Source organism: Heliangelus exortis, chromosome 9 (genome assembly GCF_036169615.1).
Source record: "Heliangelus exortis chromosome 9, bHelExo1.hap1, whole genome shotgun sequence".
In the NCBI taxonomy this organism is placed as follows: domain Eukaryota; kingdom Metazoa; phylum Chordata; class Aves; order Apodiformes; family Trochilidae; genus Heliangelus; species Heliangelus exortis.
The window spans coordinates 9006011-9026886 of NC_092430.1; the positions used below are offsets into that span (position 1 = coordinate 9006011).

At 42.8% G+C, this 20876-nt stretch overlaps 1 protein-coding gene and 1 long non-coding RNA gene across 9 annotated transcripts in view; one reads left to right on the forward strand and one right to left on the reverse strand.

Moving 5' to 3' along the window:
* Window positions 1-20876, reverse strand: part of LOC139799717 (uncharacterized) — a 328047-nt gene that overhangs the window by 259807 nt on the left and 47364 nt on the right. The gene's annotated exons all lie outside the window — the stretch shown is intronic.
* The window catches only part of DGKD (diacylglycerol kinase delta), a 56381-nt gene that overhangs the window by 19156 nt on the left and 16349 nt on the right, over window positions 1-20876 (forward strand). For 5 of the 8 annotated variants that reach the window (XM_071751914.1, XM_071751913.1, XM_071751915.1 and 2 more), the window contains 13 exons: window positions 9041-9145; window positions 9927-10059; window positions 10947-11053; window positions 11607-11732; window positions 12976-13078; window positions 13555-13717; window positions 15718-15826; window positions 16585-16724; window positions 17387-17471; window positions 17993-18087; window positions 18186-18285; window positions 18436-18709; window positions 20518-20679. In XM_071751914.1, the coding sequence (XP_071608015.1) occupies window positions 9041-9145; window positions 9927-10059; window positions 10947-11053; window positions 11607-11732; window positions 12976-13078; window positions 13555-13717; window positions 15718-15826; window positions 16585-16724; window positions 17387-17471; window positions 17993-18087; window positions 18186-18285; window positions 18436-18709; window positions 20518-20679 (1702 nt within the window). Of the gene's footprint in view, window positions 1-29; window positions 311-6119; window positions 6373-6427; window positions 6451-9040; window positions 9146-9926; window positions 10060-10946; window positions 11054-11606; window positions 11733-12975; window positions 13079-13554; window positions 13718-15717; window positions 15827-16584; window positions 16725-17386; window positions 17472-17992; window positions 18088-18185; window positions 18286-18435; window positions 18710-20517; window positions 20680-20876 lie in introns of those variants that run through there. The other 3 variants (XM_071751916.1, XM_071751920.1, XM_071751918.1) reach the window with 3 other exon arrangements.

Below are 20876 nucleotides of genomic sequence, written 5' to 3' on the forward strand. Positions count from 1 at the left end.
CCTGGGTGCACTATGTTCTCCAGTATTGGTGTAAAGGGAACTGTGCCTGCGGTGGTGTTGGAAATGCTGCACCCATCAGTTAAGAAATAGTGTTTATTAACTGATGATTCACCCTAACCAATGTCCCAGGAGGGGAAGAAGTGCTGAGATTAGAGTAATACCTCTCTTTCAGAGCACTTGCATGACTGGAGGCAACAATAATTGTGGTAAGGTTGAGGAACAGGGAATTGCTGGTGATCCTGAAAGAGAGTGTGCTGTCCTCTGTGAGAAGCAGCATGGATGTCATTCTCCAGACAAAAGGAAGTCTGAGGTGGGCTAAGTTTTCTGTTACTGCCTCCTTCTTACTTGGTACTGACCTCATTCAGCAGTTAAAGTCTTCTTGTGGAGTTTTATGTGACTGATCTCCTCCAAGTCTGTATATTTTTGGTGTGTTATCCCAGGGCTTGTTTATACTGTGGAGAAATAGCATGAATCTTCATTTCGGAGTAATTAAGCTTTCCTAGAAACACGGGGCAAAGTGCTTGAATTAAAAAAAAAAAAAAAAAAGATAAAAGTGCTGTGGGTGCTTCCTGATGGAGACTGTGTTTGTGTATTTTTGATGTCTGCAAACTCATTGCACAGTGAAGTGGAAGTGCCTTTGCTTTTTCTGTGATTTGGTGTTAAATTTTTTTGTACTAGTGCTTTTAATATGAAAATTAATCCTTTTTAGCAGAGAAGGCAGTGAAGTCTTCTCTGAAGAGTTTAGTTTTAAAAAACTGAATAGTGCTGCTGGAGCTCCGTGCCAGGCAGAAAGTCTTCCTCTCTCCTTAATTCCTGAGCTCTGTGCCTGTAAGGCACTGTTGAAACAAGAGGAACCTGGATCAGAGGTTCTTGTGCTGGTTTGAAATACTAGCTTCATGAAAGAGCATGTGACTTGTTTTTATGAGGAGAAAGAATATAAGAACTTTTGTTACTAGCTGTTTGCAGAAAGTCAGACTTGGACTTCAAGCTCAGGCTGAACAGGGAAAATCTGTGTGGTTTGATATTTGCAGAGATTCCCCAAACTGCCCCCTCTGGCCTCAGCTCTTCAGCAAAGGTGGGCATGAACAGGCACTGCAGAGTCCCTGGGCTGCCTTTTGAGCAAGGGGATTTCCCTCCCCTTCTTCCTCAGCATGGGGGTGGGGAACCCAGAGGGGAGAAAGCTCTCAGAAGCCTGCAAAAAACCTTGGTAATCTGGAGACATAATTACACACACAGACAGTCACCAAGTGTCCTGGTTCCTCACCCTGCTCCTTTGTATGCAGCCATGAATTGCCTTAAGGTTTGGGACAGGAAAGATTAGAAAAGAAAGTCTCATGAAAAGCATGGTTCTTCCCACCTCCTTTTAAATTGTCTAAATTGGACAAAATTAGAGTACGTGTTGGAAAGTTGGGCTTTGCTGGGGGTTGTTGTCTCTTCCACGCCCATGTGTGTACATGTTCAAGAATTGCACACTCCACTAGTGCTCTTACTCTGTTTATATTGGCATCTGTCAGAATTTCCTTTATAAGCAACTGAAAATGTGAGTTAGAGCCATGAATTGCCATGTCCAGAATTGCTCTGCTCTTTTCCCCCCCTCTCTTCATTAAGTGCAGTTCAGTCCCCATTTCCTGTCAGAACCACTGCAGTTTCAAAATACTTTTCTATTTTTGTAGTTTGTAATCCAGACTTTGGTGGAGGTTTTTTTTTTTTTTCCTGCTTGAGAAAAGGCCCTTTGGTAAACAGACCATTCTGAGTCACTGTTAGTCAGTGAAAATAGTTACTTAAAGTCCTTTCATGTCAAGGAATTTTAGAACTTTTGATCCAGTCTCCTGCAGGAGCTGTTCTGCTCATGTAAAAGAAGGAAAAATTTGAAGAAAAAAAAAACAAAACAAAACATGAAGAGAGGATAAACTTGGAAGAAGACTTAAAGTCTGGAAGAAGTTTCTGTAGGTGAAGAGATCTGGTGATACTATACATTACAAAATGACCCCAAAATATGCCAGGTGTTTTTGATAAGGTGGAACTACTGTAAGAGAGAGGCGTCAGACTGAGGTTTATGATTTGTACTGTGAGACAGGCTGGACAGAGAGCTGGAAAGTGAAGGAGACTGTTTCTGAAGAGCTTTTGTGTCCCTAGAGGGAAGTTTACTGCTTTGAAATTAGTGTCTATTATTGCCCTTGTGTCTGAACACTGGGAGCTTTTGTTTGATAATCTTTGTTCTTTGTAACCTTAGTGCAGTGTTTGATGTTTTATCTACCTTCCTGAGCAAGGCTGCAGATTCCAGCGTTTTCTCCTCCACCCAGGTGAGGACACACAAAGGCACAACATTTGGTAAACAGGAGATCACTTGAGAACATGATGGGTTTAGTTTTACACCAGAGCTGCTCCAGAAGAGAGAGATTTCTTTTTATACGCATCTTTACTCTGGTCATTTTGGTAGGTAGGAGTTTTGCTAATAATGCTCACAGAAATGAGGCCTTCCCATCTGTGGTGCTTGTGATGGTTTCACTATTGTGGTGTATGAAACAGGACTGCTCTTTGCCTGGTGAACCAGATGGAAAGCTCCTGGGTTCATCAGGCTGTTGAAAGCTATTAATTTCCTTTTAACCTCAGCTTTTCAACACAGCTGAGGTTAGGGGGCTGTGAGGAGCTGTCACCAGAATTAAACTGTCAGTAACAGGTCATTTTCCTACTGTGGGCAAGGAGTTTTACTGCTCAATCCTGTGATTTATTAGCTGCAAGCCTTGGTGTGTATGAGCCCACTCAGACAGCAGCTCTGCCACCGGGGAACATCGACTTGCCCCTCTGTTCTTCATGGGGGGTTCTGAACAGTTCTGCTTGGGAACTCTTGTCCTGGCAGGACTGCATCCTTTGGAAAACAGATAAAGGAGTGAGTGTGTGCATCTGCTGGATGAAGTGGGGCTGGGTGGATAACCAAGCTCTGCTAAGGAAGGTGCTCTGGCACTTGGCGTGGCAGCCCACAATTCCCACTTGGTGCTGCTCTGTCCATGTAGATCTCTAGTGATTAATGTGCACAAATTACCAGGATTGCCTGCATTTTTTATCTGCCAGCAGTAGCAAAGACCTTCTTGCATCCTCTTAAGTTTTAATAGCTATTAAGTGGTTGCAAAAGTCCTAAAATCCTCTCCTTGTCCGTGTTTCCCAATTGCCAAGAGCAGGAATGTGCCTTGTTTAGAAACAGTTTCCAGAAGCATGTAGGAATGTGACCCTGGTATGAGAGATGATCTTTTTCCCAGGGAACGCTCTGTCTGCTCTGCTTTCCTGCAAACAGCATCAGGGAAGGCAAGGTCTGGGAGAAGGCATACAGATGGAAGGTCAGCAGGAGTTGGACTTGCTCTGCAGGCACTGTGTGGGAGCAGTGAGTGCCAGTGGCAGCAGCTTCAGAGCAGATGCACCCATACTGTGCACCTGGCAGACAAGGTGCATATCACAAGATGAACGAACCCAGTAATGTAAAAATAGGCCTGGAGGGACCACACCTGTTTACCTATGGGTCTGAGCTGCCCTGGGTTTTGCAGACTGAAAAGTAAAGTAAAACTGCCATGTGGAAGCTGGTGATAAAATACCTGGTATAGTGTAAACAGAGATTTGGGCACTTGGGATTTTGAGGCAAATCTTGTTATTCCTATTTGGGGGGAAAAAAAAAGGCAGAATTTGGTATAACTATAAGAACACAAGTAACTTGTTTTATCTGGTGGAAATGAGTTCCCACAGGTGAAAGATGGTAATTTTCACAGGAAATAAAGATTTTGCCTATAGAAATAAATACAGAACTAGTGCTTCTTTCTTTCCCCTTCATGTAGCATCCAGATTTTGAGACAAGAAAATCAGTGCAGTTCTAGAGAGCTCTGACAGACCTGCAGTGAGCGAATGAACTGAATTTGGCAAAACTGGGTGAAAGCTGAATTGAGAATCAGAAGAGGGATGCTGTCTGTGAAGGAACGCAAGGCCCCCCGTGAGCCTAAGCATTGATACTTGTATTATTTCTCCTCCAGACTACAAAGACCTACTAAAATTATGCCAACTTGCTGTCTTAGGTGTCTCTGGCCTGCAGCTCAGCTCCAGATTGTTTCAGAAGCTGACATCAATGGTAGAGGCTATTAAGATTTAACTGTAAAGGACTGATTTAAGTAGGAAACTCAAATGTTCGTTTTCCTTTCTTTTCTCTTTTTCACAGTTGTCTTTTTAACCTTGTGTGTTTGCTGAGGGAACAGCACTTGCTTAGTCCACTCTTCATCCACATTGCCCTCTGTTCAGCAATCATGTTTGAAACACACGGCTGTGTCCTCATTACAGTCTCACCCAATTGTCCTTCCCGAGTTTCTGGGTTCATAAGATACCAGAGCTGACTCCACAATATAAAAGCAGATGTAGCAGTTAGCTACAGATGGAGGATGTTTTCCTTCCCTTTGCCATATGTGATCAGGCTGAAGTTTTTGCCTGCGCCAGCACTGTTCTTGCAGCTATTCTATTTTTTTCTCCTTACAGTTCCTACGTCTTTTGAGCTCCAGAAATTCCTGTTGTTCCTGTACCTAAGTCATCAACTGTTTGGAATAATCCAGGATCTCTTTGGGGAATTTATGGCTAGCACCTTTGAATAACATAAGGCTGTATTTGAACAGGATGTGAGTAAAAGGAAGCAGTCAGAAAGAGCAGGTGTTCTCATACCCCTGCTTTTGGCCACTCTGAGAAATATATCACACCAGAAAAACTATATTCAGCAAAGTTGTGTGGCCCCCCTGCCTCATCTCCCCCTGGGCCAGCATGATATTAAACTGTTTTGCTGCCTTTTGTGGTCACTGAGCTCACCAGATCTACTCTGATAACAAACAGTCCCAACACATGTTTGGCCATGCTGTCACTCTTCTGCTGAGAAGTGTCGGGTGGAGGAAGGTTGCTCAGTAGAGCAAAACACCAAAGGGTGTCTAGTGGATTTCTATTTAAAATTTGGTCTAATATGAGGAGCCTTTTTTGGACTGCCTTTCTAATCCAATTATTCACAGCTGTTCATTGGGGAAGGACATCCAGGGACATCCAGTCCAGTTTTAGAACGTGAAATAAGAAATTTTCTTTGGTTGGCTCTTTTGCTTGCCAGCTGGCCTGATCCAGAATGTCAGTAAACTGGTGTTAGTTTTGGACAGGGGAGCTTGGATCAGTGTGAGGGGTGGGGGCTGACTGCTGCTAGGAGGGCATGTGCTGTACAAGGTTTAGAATGAGCAAGCTTTAAAATCAAGAGTTTCTCTGATAGACTTGAGATGGCTCATCTGTATAGAAGGCAAATGAGAGCAATTGATTGTCACTGTAATTCCAGCAAAGGATATTTCTGGGTTCTTTTGTGCAGTGAGGGGTCTGTAAATTAAGCTGTGTCCTGTTTAGAAATGTCTTGAAGCCTTCCTGCCATTCCCATCTGCCCTTGCAGCTCAAGACTGATCAAAGGGAGTGGCAGGTTTGTTTTTTTTTCCCCATGACTATTGCTGATCATTTCTGCTGGTAGTCAGTGTTAGGTTTTCAGTGATGTCACCACGTGGTGGGCACATGGGTGTCTGGGCATCCAGTTCCTACTAAGGAGTGAAATCTAAGGAACCACGCTCAAAAAGTTCAATAGCATTTAGGATCAAAAAAGTGTCTTAGTTTTTAATATTCCCTTTTTAGGAAGAACAAGCATTTTTAGTTTACGTAATTGCTCCTATCTAGATAAAATTCTGAGATGTTTGAGGGCAAGAACATTCAGAGTTCTGCCAATCCCCAAACGGGCCAAAAATGTATGAGACTATAAATAAAATTTAACTTGTGTTTGGTTTTTTTTTTTAAACTCCTAACAAGGCAGCCCCCATCTTAACTCACAAGCAATCAGATTGTTTTTGTGCTCTTCTTTTATATGAGAACAAGAGGTCACTGGATGACATTACTGCTTTGTAAATTTAGAACAAATAAAAGGAAATGCTACTTCACCTCGTGCGTCGTCATCCTGTGGAATATACTGTTACAGGATGTTAGTCAAAAGCTGTAGATGGAACATAAAAAATAGCCAGACCATGCTTGTTCGTAGCCACCTTTGCCAACAGGGACTGCCGAGCCTCGTGTCCCACAGCATTGGCTCCTCAGGGAGCTGAGAGCAAACACCCCACACTGCCTGACTGGGAAAGGACAGCTTTTCAAGAGGAAGATTGCTGGGGCTTCATTTGGAGATGACAAGAATATTTTCTGTGTTGTTTTTTTGTGTGTGAGACATTCAGTTGATTGTCGGTGTAGTCTAGGCAGTGCAGTGAGCCTTTCTGCCTCTGTTGGTATCCTTCAAGAAGGGGAGGTCTGGAGTCGAAATCACTGCCTGAAGTGGGTGGAAGTGGCAGGGTGAGTGTTTTCCTCTCCCTGTGAGCTTTCACCTCCGTTCTGCCCCTTCTCAGAAGCACCATGGTGCCTGTTGCACAGGTAGGAGGTCAGCAGCTCCCCCCAGACCCCAGTGCTCCCCCTGATCTTCGGTGTGAGCTGTTGTGTGAGTCTGCATGAAGGGAGAGAAATGCTGAAATACTGTGCAGGAAGCATCACTGCTGATGTGTTTCTGGATTCCTAATTGTCCTCATTAAAATGTTTAACTGTAACATGTTAATCAGAAAAGCAGGTTTGTATGGTTTCTTAATTTCCCCCAAGAACTGTTACATGAGTTACATTAAAATCTTATCTGTCCTTCACAGTCAAGCCTGATTTGTCCCGATTTGTTGTCCTCCTTGGAACAGGATTGAAGTTTGAGGTTATATTCTTTTGTTTCCCATCTCTGATGACACCACAGTGTCCCAGTGCAAATGGGGGCTTAGAACTAATGGGAGATGTTTCTCCTAAATTCATCTTGCACCAAGATACATCTTATTTTGTTTTATAGTTGCATAATAGACCCTTGATTTTAATTTTGTGACTCTCTGGATATTTAAGTATGAAAATCTTCTTGATCTTTTTATTTGTCTTCTTGTCTTAGAAACTTTAACTTTGTTCTTTGAACAGAGGATTGTCCAACACTAGATTTTGGAATTTTTAAGATGATACAGTAGGTGACAGGAAAGAATTTGTGATTTTCTGAACTGGACAGTCTCTGTAGTGATCAGTAGCCTCAGAAATTAATTCCTGTCGAAGGAGTGTCTGCATTTCTGTATTTTATGCCAGTATTTTAAATTTTGTGTCTTTCAAGGTGACGAAAAAAATGGTATTGTGTACTTTGCATTTGCCTTTTTTATTTTATTAAAAAAAGACAAAAATAGAGTCAAAAGGGACACTGAATGGCAGTGTTCTCATGATAATTAATTTTTCCAACTGTTCTAAATTATTTTTCCCCACTGCTCACGAGCATGCCAGTGTCTTGTTGAATGAACTGGTGGCTCCCCTGTGAAAACTGGCTGGCTTTAAAGCCATGAAAGGTCCTTGGACACATTGTCCTAGGATGTTTGGACTTTACATAGGGTGCTGTTGCACGTATGCAACCAGAAGTTTTCTTGTCTCTCCCTCCAGAGAAAAAGTGGGGCCCTGCACTGTCTGAACAACTTAATTGAACTTGGTTTTATTTCCAGGGAAGAAGCTTCCCCCTAGCAGGGATTCAGGGATGTTGCTCGTTCTACTCTCTGGTGCATTTCAGCATCAACTAAAAGTTTCACATTCAGCTTCCAAGGTTTTTATTTTTAATCTGCTCTGTGAAACATAATGAGAGAATCAAGAAACAGACAGGAAAATTTTGTTTAGCAGGGGTTATGTATTGGGGTGATGTGCATGGGGTTTTGTGTTCGTTAAAAAACCTTTGGTGGCATGCTTGTGAGAGACAGGCAGGCTTCATCAGCTTGGGGCAGTCGTAGTTTGGTTTACTCTGTTATTTCAGATTTTAGGGTGCCATTTACTGGAAAAGCACATGCTGTAGGCAGGTTTTTTTTTTCATGTGCAAAATATAGAGAGGCACAGAAGAGTGTGGGCTACTGCAAGATTTTAGAGTTGACATAAAGGGGAGCCTTTTGGGTTTTGTTAGTGGTATGCAGCTTTAATGCAGCTGTTCTTAAATCCAGGTCTTGCAAACACTTCTGCATTTAAGTCTAATTTAAAAAGTCAGCTGGATGAAACCACTACAGAGGTGTGCCCGTGGAGGCAGGTTAGTAAGACAACTAACCAGCAACCTGATCAGCAGACATGGTCCTCTGAAAACCATGATGCAGAAGGGGAAAGTGCTGGTGGCAGGCTGCACAGGGCCCTGGATGCCTTCCCAGGCAGAGGGAGCTTTGGCCACCCGGCGTGGCTTCTGCTGGTTTGTAAGAACAGGGAACTGGTTATTTAACACAGGGCAGCTAACCCATGGGAGCTGACGCCCAACCTTGGAACACACTGAGGATGGTATTTTTAGAGGGAAGGCAAACTCACCCACAACTTCAAGCTGCTAGTGGAACATTTGTTGGAATATCTTTTATGTACTAAATGTTGAACAAGCCCACAGGAAACTGGATTTAAAACGAGGTGATACAGATACAGTGATTTCTCTTCTAGATTGCATATCTGATTTCTTTCTGAGATTGTTTATTTATTTGACTTCCTCCTACTTCCCTGCTTGTCATGACTCTAACCAGATTTTTAGTATGATGTTGCAGTGTGTTACCTGATTTATTAATTGCTAGAAACTGATATATTGTGGTCTTAACAAACTGTTTCAGTGTTGTTGCCAGTTTAGAAAGCCATTGAGTTCTTAAAAATAACTTTCTGAAGTTCTGCACGTGTTATTCATTAACTTATTCTGCTCTGTGCTTGATTTGTTTTGTGCTGTTACTTGGGCCTGAGAGATTTCTTCACTCAGTTCAGTTCTGCAAATGACATCTCAAATCTCTGTGGTTCTGTACATTTATTAAGGAATTACAGTGTGTCATGGTTGAAAGGTGCAAGTAACTTCTGTTGTGCAGCTCCTTGCCTCTGAAAACAGCTGCAGTGGAGGGCAGGAGAGGTAGCGTGTTCACTGACTGACATGCCCAGAGCACACACTCATAATTCTCTCACTCTTCAGGTTATCACTCCATGTCGGAAGCTCATCCTTTGTGCTGATAACAGGAAAGAGATGGAGGATTGGATTGCAGCACTGAAGACTGTGCAGAACCGTGAACATTTTGAGGTAATAGGAAAATATATTCCTTTGCGCTCCGTCCCCTCTCTCCTGCATGTTTTAGGAGTGGAGGAAGCTTCCAGGGAATTTAACTGAAGTAGTTTTTATCAACTAGAATGTGTGGCTAGCACTAGGCCTTCTGTAACAACTGTCCCAAATACTCTGAAGTGATTCTCCAAAGAATGTTTGTGGCTTTGTATGCTCTCCTTTGGTAACTTTGTGAGTGCTTTTCAGAGAATGGGTAGGTTATGAAACCCAGTTCTCCTCCCTTTGTCTTTTCACTATTTAGTTATCCACCCTGTCGTAATTCATGTCTTGCCTGCTTGGTATTCTGCCTCCATTTGCTTCCTGGGGCTGTACTTAGACGAATGCTGCACCAAAAGAGGCTGTCTTGTATTTCACCCACTCTGATGTTTGTCTCCCTTCAGTTTCCTCCTTTTTGCTGGCACAAGCATTCCTCTGCTACACAGTAAGCCAGGTTGAGGAACTGATCTTGCTGAAAACTTAATCCAACAACAAAAAAACCCAGAATTAGCACGGGTCAGCTTTCTGGGAGATAAATTCTTCTGTTAATTTTCCTACACATGCTTGTGTACTGAAACAAAGATGGGAGGTAGGACAGGAGCAGGAATGAAGGTGTGGGTTCTCCTTCTACTCATCTCTTCTGTTGTGTACAAACTGCATGTCACCCACTCTTCCTTAGTAAAAGCATCCTATTTTTGCCTTTCCTGGCTGCTATGAGTCTTGTTGCTCTACTTTAGACTTTGCTGTAATGCATTTGTTTTATTAGTCCACCCAGTACAGCATGGACCATTTCTCAGGGATGCATAACTGGTACGCCTGCTCGCACGCTCGGCCAACGTACTGCAACGTCTGTCGGGAGGCATTATCTGGAGTCACATCACATGGGCTTTCCTGTGAAGGTGAGCACACTTTGTCTCCCCTTGTCTTGTCTCCTCTTTGGGAGTGTCATCTTTATCTCTCAGTGCTGTGTTCCAGAGATAATTCAAAGGGAACATTGTTAATGGTTTGCAAAAAGATGTAGAAAACTGCTGCTTAATAAAATGAGAGAGCTACAGTCTGTATGGGACTGGGGGTCTTTTCTAGACCTGATACTGAGACACTTCAATGCTGTGAATGCCTTTGGCTTTTACAGAGAATACTTCTGCTAAAGTCAAGATGAGGATCATGGCATTTTGTAAAACAGTAATTAATGTGATGGTGTTTTCATGCTACTTTTAGTGTTGGACCTGATAGTAATATAGCTGATTTATTTTTTATTTCCCCATATACCCAAATACTGCCATCTCTTATTAAAAACTTGCTTCTAAAGAGGACAGGTATTTACCTCTGAGGTATCAGATAGAATATTCATAGGAATACTCCTATTCATAAGAATAATCATATTTTTGAGAACAACCTTTCTAGGTGTTTGAATGCCAGGAGGTTATTCCATTTCAGCTCTGCCACAGCAGGCAATGTCTGTATTCATGCTTCCAGTGTGAACGAGGTTATGTTGACCCTGTGGAAAGGATGCAGGAGGGTGTGACTATGTAAATCATATCAAATTTAACAAGGTGATGGTAATTCAGTGTTCTAAAAGCAGCTCTCAAAAATGAGAAGGCAGGAATTAATAGCTAGCCCATCTTACTCAGGGTGTTGAGAGCTGATAGATTTGCCAGTGCTAACAAAGGTTTTATGTGCCTGTGCTTTCCTCTGGAGCTAGATATGGTCACTTGGAAAAGCTTTTGCAGTGGCTGCCACATGCCATGGTCTGAGCAGGATTATTGTTTTCTTCCCTTCTCTCTAGTGTGCAAGTTTAAAGCCCACAAGCGGTGTGCGGTGCGGGCAACCAATAACTGCAAGTGGACAACTCTGGCCTCTATTGGGAAGGATATCATTGAAGATGAAAATGGGGTAGGTGTTAGTTTTAACACTTAACTCTTCAGCCTTACCTTGATGAGGAAGCACCAACATGTGCTCTGCAGCTTTCCTCACTTTACAGATAGCAGATTCTATGTGTTAGCAACATAGAAAGGCCTTTACCATCGAACCGTGAGCTTCTGTGTGAAAATTGCAGACAGGATTGCAGGGACTCTTTAACAGGAAGAGTCTCCTGCCAGGGACTATAGTGTTGAGGTTAAGGAATTGGAGATATGGGGAATCTGCTTTGAGTTTTGGCAGAAGAATGATAAATGAGTGGTTGTAACAGTAGCGCAGCATATGGGATGTCTGATGCAAGTCGGAGTTTCCTGGGTAACCTGGGGTGAGTCACCTGGTCTCTTCATGCTTGAGTGTGATGTAAAATGCCAAAAGAGGTCCTCAGGTGTTTTCTAGAAGTTGCTGTTCTTAAGCAGTGCATATAAAGACTTGCATATAAAAATGTGTCTCAGTGCCATGGTGCGTCTTGTGTCCTTGAGCTGCACTCTGGAAAGTTTGTGTTGCTTCTCTCCCCCTCTGTCATTTGCAGATCTCAATGCCACATCAGTGGTTGGAAGGAAACCTGCCTGTGAGTGCCAAATGCACTGTGTGTGATAAAACCTGTGGCAGTGTCCTACGTTTGCAAGACTGGCGCTGCCTTTGGTGCAAAGCCATGGTGAGTTGAATGAATAAGATAATTTCTTTAAAAGGAGAGTATTTGATCAGCTCTTTGGTCTGTTCTTTTAATGAGATTTACTCAAACTGAAATCTCTAACCATGCTGTTGTGCATGTTTGCCACAAAGGCGTTGTTTTCTCTCCAGATGATAAACATCATGCGAGAGAGAGAAATTTAAATTTGCTGAAAAGTGTCACTGTGATGCTTAAAAGTAAGGCCTGAAATGATTATCCAGATTCAGTGCAAGCTCAGTTTCTTTTGGTAGTGAGCTTTCATAGAAGAATCTAATTTTACTAGATCTGAATCAATGCCTCAGGCACGGGAGGTGTTAAATCCAGGAAACCCATCAAAGACCCATTATTTATAATTTGTACAAGTTGAAAAGATACAACAAAGACAGACAGTAAAGAATACTGAGCTATTTTTTAATAGCCATTTCCTCTTCTGTTGCAATACATTTCTGTTGCCTAACTCTGCAGGGATCCATATCTTGCTAAGTTTTCAGCTGTCTATAATATGAATAAAAATGTGTTTATAATGTGTGGGCTGGGGCCTCAAAGATGAAGCAAACCTTCTATGTTGCAGTCTTCATGTCTCAGAAATAATGGAAGTGCCCTCGTCTACTCACTACAACCTTTTTTTGGCTGATTTTATTAATCCCTTCTTCTCTTACTTCTTACGTCACTCATGTCTTCCTTTGTTTATTGCTTTCATGTTTTCTTAGCTTTTTCTTTTGTTGCTACGTCTGATCTCTTAACTGAGGCTAGGATTTTGAAAGCAGAATGCCTGAAGACTCTTTAAGCCTGTTATCAGGTCCTCTTAACACTCAAAAGTACTAAATTCAAACTGCAGAAAAAGCACATGGTAATGGAAAAAGGAGAATTAGTAGGAAGAGTCTGGTTAGATCATTCCTAAAATAACTTTTTGCAATTAACATTTCCTTGGATTCTTTATGAATTACTGCTTTATGAGTTATGCCACCATACCCAAAGGAGTTTGAAAGGTTTTCCACCCAACAGGCAGTTGAGCAATGGACAAGCTCCCCAGGGAAGCAGTCACAGCACCAAGCCTGCCTGAGTTCAAAAAGTGTTTGGGTGACACTCTCAGGCACACAGTGTGATTCTAGGGGTGCCCTCCACAGGGACAGGAGTTGGACATGATGATCCTATTGGGTCCCTTCCAACTTGGCATATTCTATGATTCTGTGATTCTGTGAATGAATGGATTTTGTTGTGTTTTCAGGTACACACAGCATGTAAAGAGTTGCTGCCAAACAAGTGCCCTCTTGGGCTGTGCAAGGTATCTGTCATTCCTCCTACTGCTCTCAACAGCATTGACTCAGATGGTAAGTATCACCAGCAAGCAGTGCTTGCTTTCTCTTCCTCTCTCAGTCCCTTTAGCTATTAATGCCATCCTCTGTCAACTGAAAATTCTGCTTTTTGGCATTGCTGGAAATCCAGACTGGGAGATACTGCTGAAGTGTGACAGTGAACTGTTTATTACCCAGTAACGTCAGCGTTTGCTAAGCTGCAGCTGTTAAAATTTATTTAGAACAACTCCATTAAAGAATCAGTTTGGGAAGGTTGGGGAAACTGAGAGTGTTGGCATACTGCTAGGAGATGAGTGTGACATTTGGCAGCAGGAGTTGTGGCTCATGCTGGATTCAGGGCTGTGCATGATTGGCTTTTTCCCAGTGAGTGCCATAAGCACAAGGGAAGTACCAGCTTCTTTGTAGCTGTGCTGGGGTGTGGGGCTCGATTTTCATGGCCAACTTCATGTCTCTTGGCTTTTCCTCCTTTTCACTTTCCTGTTGTCCATCAGGTTTCTGGAAAGCTACGTGTCCCCCTTCATGCACAAGCCCATTGTTGGTCTTTGTCAACTCAAAAAGCGGAGACAACCAAGGCGTAAAATTTCTGCGAAGATTCAAACAGCTGCTGAATCCAGCCCAGGTCTTTGACCTCATGAATGGAGGACCTCACCTTGGGTAAGAAGATACTCAATGGAAGCACACATTACTTTTAAACACCAGAAAAGTATGAGTGATTTATTTGATTATAAGCTCATCCTCAAATATAACAAGGAACCTATTCCTCAGAGAAGGAACATAGAATACGTAGAAAGTTTGGAGGGTTTTTTCCTCTCTGTGTTTACTGTTATTGATTAGCTAAAACCAAAAATGTTGTTGAAAAAGGTTATTGTTTCCATTCATGAGTAACAGCAGGACAGCTTGTGGGCTTTTGGGCGAATTCCATAAACTCTCCCCTGGAGGATGACCAAGCATAGAAGGCTTGAAGCCAGAAGAAAAATTGTCAGCAAGCAGACTCATAACAGGCATCCTGATGTACTGCTCATGAGATTTAACTTGAGTTAAATCACGTGAACAGACAAATGCAATAGATACCAAATGAGTATTGTAAAAATGAGATTTATCCAGAAATAACTCAACCTGGGAAGCATGTGAGACTTTGAATGCTTTTGGTAAAATTGGTTCTGCCCTGGGGTCTAGCAGACATTTCAAGCTTGCTTACCAAATTACACTAGAATATCTATGGATTTAAAAAAAGTGAGCACTGTGGAATAAATTCCTTTAGTGTATTGCTGGAACTCTTAAAAAAAATTGTTCTCTAGTTTGCTCCCTCCAAATGTTTCTCTGTTGCGTTGGATTTGAGTATCACTTGTCATGAATGTGTGCTTCTTATAATAAGAGTGAACACAAGGTGCATTTCCTTCATATTTTTCTAAATAAGACTTGAAGTCTGTGAATCAGACCTGTAGATGCTTAATGTGCTTAATGTGGAAGTGTCCACTGCTCAGTGAGTGACTATTAGGTTCTGCTTTCCTGAGAACTGTTGTGGTTTCTTGAATTGCAGAACACTGGCCTTTAAAACAGCAGCATGCTTCCCAGGGGGTGTTTGATAAATAATTTGTCAAAAACATTTTAAATTAAATAGTTCTCTTCTTCCTCTCCCTAGCCAGACTGACTGTAGAAAAGAATTCTTCTCTTAAACAGGAGAAGACAGGGAATCAACTATTTAATCAAGCTGTGGTGCACATTTCTAAGACAGCTGCTATTTTTTGGTTTCTTAAGAAGAAAATGGTGTATATGGTAAAGGCTGCTGCTTAATGATTTGAATATTCTGAGCTGGTGCCAGTCAGCTATACCATAAGGTGATGTCATTTCTGGCAGACATTTCTCTGTCACCAGTGCTTGAAGAAACAAGGATTTTCATGTGGTCCAGTAAATTCTGTAGTAGTTACTCTTAGGTAATAATTAATAAAGAAACAAAATAAAAGTGTGCAGTAGGTCTGGATGATGTTCAGGAGGAAGCTTAAAGTGAGGTTGTTTTTAATACCCTGAAAAGGGTCAAGAATTAAATTCATGCTTGTCTTACTGGTGAGTGGTTTGCCTGCCTGCTGAATAGACAAGGTGCCAGAGCACTGGTGCATGTTACTCTCCCAGAAGAAGTTCTAAAGATTGTGAGGCTTTACATCCTCTTACAGTTGTCTGCTCACTGACTGACAGCATAGAGTTCCCTCTCATTAAGCTTTGCTTTAATTGGTGTGGCCTTGAGTGTGAAGGCAGTGACATCAGAGCACTCCAGACAGTGACAAGTGACTAACGCTGGTCTGAACACAGCAAATCTGTAAAAAAGAGTTTATTCAATGGGTAATAAGCTATCACGTGCTTGTTTCCTCTTCAGTTCAGACAAAAGTGCCCTGCTTTAGTAGAGGAGTATGTCTGGGACACACTTCTGTAGTGAATAGCCATTTTCAGTTGCTTAGCTGTATTTATAATTCCTTATTTATAATCATTTTAATTCATCTGTAATCCGACAGTCTGTTCATTGGCCTGTATTCGTTGCAAAATCAGAGCCTACTTTAAGCAAATATGCCATGCTTGTTACCTGTATTGCAATTGTTTATTGCTTCTTCCTATAACAGCTGATTGTTCTTCTCTCCTACTTTTTTCTTTCCCCTCTCCAGTTTACGCTTGTTCCAGAAATTTGACACTTTCCGGATTCTGGTTTGTGGTGGGGATGGAAGCGTTGGTTGGGTTCTCTCCGAAATCGATAGCCTCAATCTTCACAAGCAGGTACCTGCCCAGTGAGCTTCCTTGGATGGAAGAGTGCAGGGCAAACAATAGCATTGGGCTTTCTTTGCTGATACAGATAGTTTGCCATGGGACTGAAGCTGCCAAAAGCCTACCACAGCAGTATTGCAGTAGTTTCCTGCAAGCAGCAGTACCAGACTAATTAATTATTCCTGTCTCCATTGATCCGACACAGCTCCCTCAGAAAAGATTCAGCTTTCAGAGTAGCTCTGAATTACTCCTGCTCCATCACCAGCACAGAGACTTGTACTCAGAAAGGGATGCAGTTAGTAAACTGGGAGTTCAACAAGGGTAGTTCTCCTCAGCTATTGCCTTTAATTCTCATGGGGTTGTTTCTGAGCCCTAGGATAGACAGAAACATTGTAAAGAGTAGCGGTGTCACAGTGTTTTAATTTGTTTCCATTTTGTCTTCCTGGAGGGTCTATGCTAATGTTACAGAAAAAGCAGTGGCACCACCTGATGGTTAAATAAATACATCTGTAGAAGGCGTTTCTTGTAGTAAGATGCTCCTTGAGACGGTAGCTCTAATGCACTTCTCTCTCAGTTAACAACCAAAAAGTTGAGGAAATTTGTCCTTCCTTGCATGACCTTCTGGCTGTTTTCTCCACCCAATTCATTTCTGCTCCCACCAGGACTAGCTGTTTCTTAGTATGAAGAAATCACCCCTATTACTTGTGGGAGTTTGTGCTTTGTGTTTTCCCATTTGAATATTGGTTTTGGTTTCCTTTTCTATAATGCAGTGCCAGCTGGGAGTGCTGCCCTTGGGAACAGGGAATGACCTTGCCCGTGTGTTAGGCTGGGGCTCTGCTTGTGATGATGATACCCAGCTCCCCCAGATCCTGGAGAAGCTGGAGAGGGCCAGTACCAAAATGCTGGACAGGTGATTAACATCCTCCTCTGCTCAAGAATTGTGTGAATATATCCTTCAAAGAGAACTGGGCAGTTCTTGATTCTACCAGCTGCTGAATTTCTGACTAATGCCAGTTAAGATTTTTTCTTTGATAACCCTCTGTCACTCTTTAGTGACAGAAGGTAGCCTTGCTTTTTGTGTTACTGCTGCACAACAGCAATGAGTGAAATTGTCTGTTGTCCAGTGTCCTCTCTTGTGTTCCAAAGTTCTCATCAATTGACTTTGACAGCCTTACAGTCATAATTAATGTTTTTAATGCAGAAATTAACATCTTTACCCCTGGAATTGATATTGCTTATATGTATTTGTACAGTTTAAAATGCTGCTTGTCTTTAGAGTTGCAACTTGGAATCTGTTACAATGAACCAAGCACTGGTCATGGAATATTTGAGGCAGGGAAGAAGTACAGAGGAGGTCTTCCTACTGTAGGATACTTGTTCATAGTGTCAATCCTTCTTCTTTCCCCAGTTCAGCCTCTGCAATTCCATTGCAACTCTATGGCTTCCTTACATCAGTCATGCCTCTGCCAAAGTGCAGTTTGTTCTGCTTGAGATTCTAACCTGTTGTGTCCTTGGGTAAAGGAGGAAATCATCTGCCTTGCAGTGACAGCTCTGATATCTCCTTTGAAATAGGTGGAGCATCATGGTGTATGAAACCAAACTCCCTCGTCAGGCCTCCACTTCCACAGTCACTGAAGATTTCAGTGAGGATTCTGAGGTACCTCATGAGATGCAGAGGGCAGGGGACTGGGAGCAATGGCTTCAGAAGAGGCAAGGGGGCAGTGCTTGAGTTCATATGGGGCACACCTCAGCTATGGCTTGGGTGAAGCAGGAGCTACAAAGATCCTGGATCTTTAGGTCAATGAAATGTTATGGAGAAGGACAGAGGCCGGGATACCTGAGTCAACAGCTGTAGTGTGCAGTGGAACAAGAGAGGTCATGACATTGCATTGTTGAAATTGTGGGGAGCTGCAATAGCAGTTATAAGAACCATAAAACCCCAGGTTTAGATCCATAATTAACTGGAGACTGTAAGGACTGCACTGATGTTGATTCCTAGGTTCAGAATTAGTTTCTTCATCAGATTCAGATCTCCTGTGGGTAACTGAACCCTGGACCACAGAACTTGTCCAGGACAAAAAGAACTTGTAGAATGATAGGTACTCTCAGGGGAGACAGTGGTTACACAGCTAATGTTGGGAAGCAGAACCCCAGTGATTTGTTTCTGATTGTCACCAGGTGCAGAAGATTCTCTTCTATGAAGACTCTGTGGCTGCTCATTTGTCCAAAATTTTGACTTCTGACCAACACTCTGTGGTCATCTCCTCAGCCAAGTGAGTACTTGCAGGACAATTGCTCCAAGTGAAAGCTGAACTGTGAAAATCTGAGACAATCCTTGCATGACTTTGTTTTCACTACCTTCTTTGTCTAGGGTGCTTTGTGAGACAGTGAAGGATTTTGTGGCTCGAGTAGGGAAAGCCTATGAGAAGGCAACAGAAAGCTCAGAGGAATCAGAGGTCATGGCCAGGAAGGTAAAATTGGAAAAAACTTGTTTTGTGTTTCTACCTCCAAAGTGGAAAACTGATCTGTTTTCAATGAACTAGGAGAGCAGCAGTTCAGCAAGCACTGAAAGAGTGACCTACCCAGTCTGCTGTTAAATTCAGATGTTCTTTGCCTTGTAGTGCTCTGTCCTGAAGGAGAAGTTGGACTCGTTGCTGAAGGCACTGAATGAGGAATCTCAAGCATCTTCATCTCTGCCAAACCCTCCTCCTACCATTGCAGAGGAAACTGAAGATGGTGATGGGTCAGGCAGTGCTTGTGATTCTTCCAGTGACCGATCAGTGGGCTCATCATGTGCTGCCCGGCCCCAGATATTTCGCCCCCGAGAACAGCTGATGCTGAGAGCCAACAGCCTGAAAAAGGCCATTCGTCAGATAATAGAGCATGCAGAAAAAGGTAACCCGTGAGGAGTCCTGCTTGTGACTTTTTGCAGGTTCTTGAAAAGTAGAAATTCCCTTTATTCCAGTGGGGAGGAGGTTTCTATATTAAAAACAGCTTTGCTGAGCTGGAGAAGCTATTCATAAGCCTGGCTGTGTAGTTTCAGCATCATCTCTGCCAAGCCCACCTGTCTGAGACATAGCTTGATAGAAAAGCCTGAAGTTCAAGGTGTGTTCTCTCCCATCTGGCTGGTTTCAGAAGTTCCTGCTCTCCCACACTCCGTTCATTTGTGTTTCCTGCCTGTCCCCACCCATACCACAGTTGTGTTAGCACAGCCATTTGTGTGGCCTCACTCTAAAGCAGATCTGAAAATACTTGGTCAGAAAGTATTTTAAGTATTTTAACTTGGATTGTTTCAGAAATCTCTTTATAGTACAGCCCAGCAAAACAGTGCAGTAGTAGAACTGCAGGAGAGGGCAGGAACTCCCTAAATTGGCTTTGACCCTGGGAATGTGTTATCATACTGTGCTTTACAAATCAGTTCTGTTCCCATGGAACTTTCTAGGCAGGTCACCACCGTCTCCACATCTTGACTCTTACTGTCTCTCTAGCTGTTCACACCTATAGCTCAAAGTTTCATTTCCTGGCATCAGTCTCCCAGGTGTTTGTCAGAACCTCGGTGGTTTGACTTAGACCAAAGGAAGTGCTGAACAGTTTTACTGGAGATAAAAGTGTCTGTGCACACCCTGATGTGCACTGTGAGCAGCTGTGTAGCTAAGTACAGAGCATTGCAGTGTCACTTGGGTTTCCAGCACTCCAGTGTTGTACTCAACCTTTGAGCTAACAACCTCTGGTGAAGCAGGGGTCCTGGCCTCACTGCTGCCCCTCTTTGTCAGTGCCAACCTTGTGCCAGTTTGATGTTTGTTGGAGTTCTTTTGGAGCCAAACCAATTTATTTATTTTTTTCCAGCAAGAAGAATTTATATTTCTGCTGGGCTAATGGGCTGGATTGCCTTGAGGGTCTTTTTGAAGAACTCCAGTCAGCACAGGGGCAGGGCAGAGCCTGGCAGAAAAGGGGCTCATTCCCCTGCAGACGCAGGGAGCTGGTGGATCAGCTCAGGGCTGCTCAGAGCTGTGTCCTCTGAGGGGTGTCTGGGGAGGAAGGTCTGCTGATTACATGCAAAGGAAATTTTAATTTCTTTAGGCAACATTTAAGCTGAAGTATTTAACTCTTGGCAGCTCTTGGACAAACTTCAGTTATGTTTCAGATGTATTTTTTCAACTTCTCCATACTTTTTCTTCTTCCAAATTGTACAGTCTGATTCTTTCCTGTGTTTGAATTAGTTTTTACCAGTGGTTATTTTCTTCCTCCTGATTATAAGTATCTAAGTGCCCTTCTCAAGTGGTTTATGCTGTTGCCCCAGTACAGATTAAACTTACAGAAAATTAATTAAATTTATCATTTAATGTCCATATACTTAGAAGTTCTGGAAACATCTAAATGCAAATAAATGGCAGCTCATCACCTGTAGCACAGTTTACACCTCGGGGAGCCTGAGTACCTGTAGCATTAAATGTGGACACTTCTGTTTAGAGCCTCATTGCTAAAGAGCTTGGCAGACAGGAGGCTAAGCCAGTCCAGTTCCAAAAGCTTTTCAGAGGGGAGTTTACTTGAGACAAATGATGTAGGGAAGTTTTTGTTATTCCTGTTCTTTCCTTGAAGGAGTCAGGGCCTTAGAGTTCCATCCTTTTGTTATTTGCATCTGTGGGAGGTGTTCCTTGCTAGAAGACTTGTGAGGCACTCACCTACTTGTTCTCTCCTTGCAGCTGTAGATGAGCAGAATGCCCAGACCCAGGAGCAGGAGGGCTTCCTCCTCAGCCTCTCAGCCCCTGAGGAGGGCAAGGAGCTGCGGAACGAGGATAAAATCTCCCTGCAGTCATCACACAGCAGCAGCTATGGAGTGTCCAAAGGGAGGGGCCAGCGGAAAGGTACTGCTCTGGGGCTTCCACTCTGCAGGTCCTGCCTGACCCTTGTGGTTCTGTTAGTTGTGAAAAGTGAGGGAGGTGTTATGTGTATTGCCTTCCAAGTGAGTTCTGGTTTTCTCTTCATTTCTGAATGGTTGTTCTTCAGATGCCAGGCCTTGCACGTTTCTGTGCTCCAGCCTGAGCATCATGCACCTCACTTC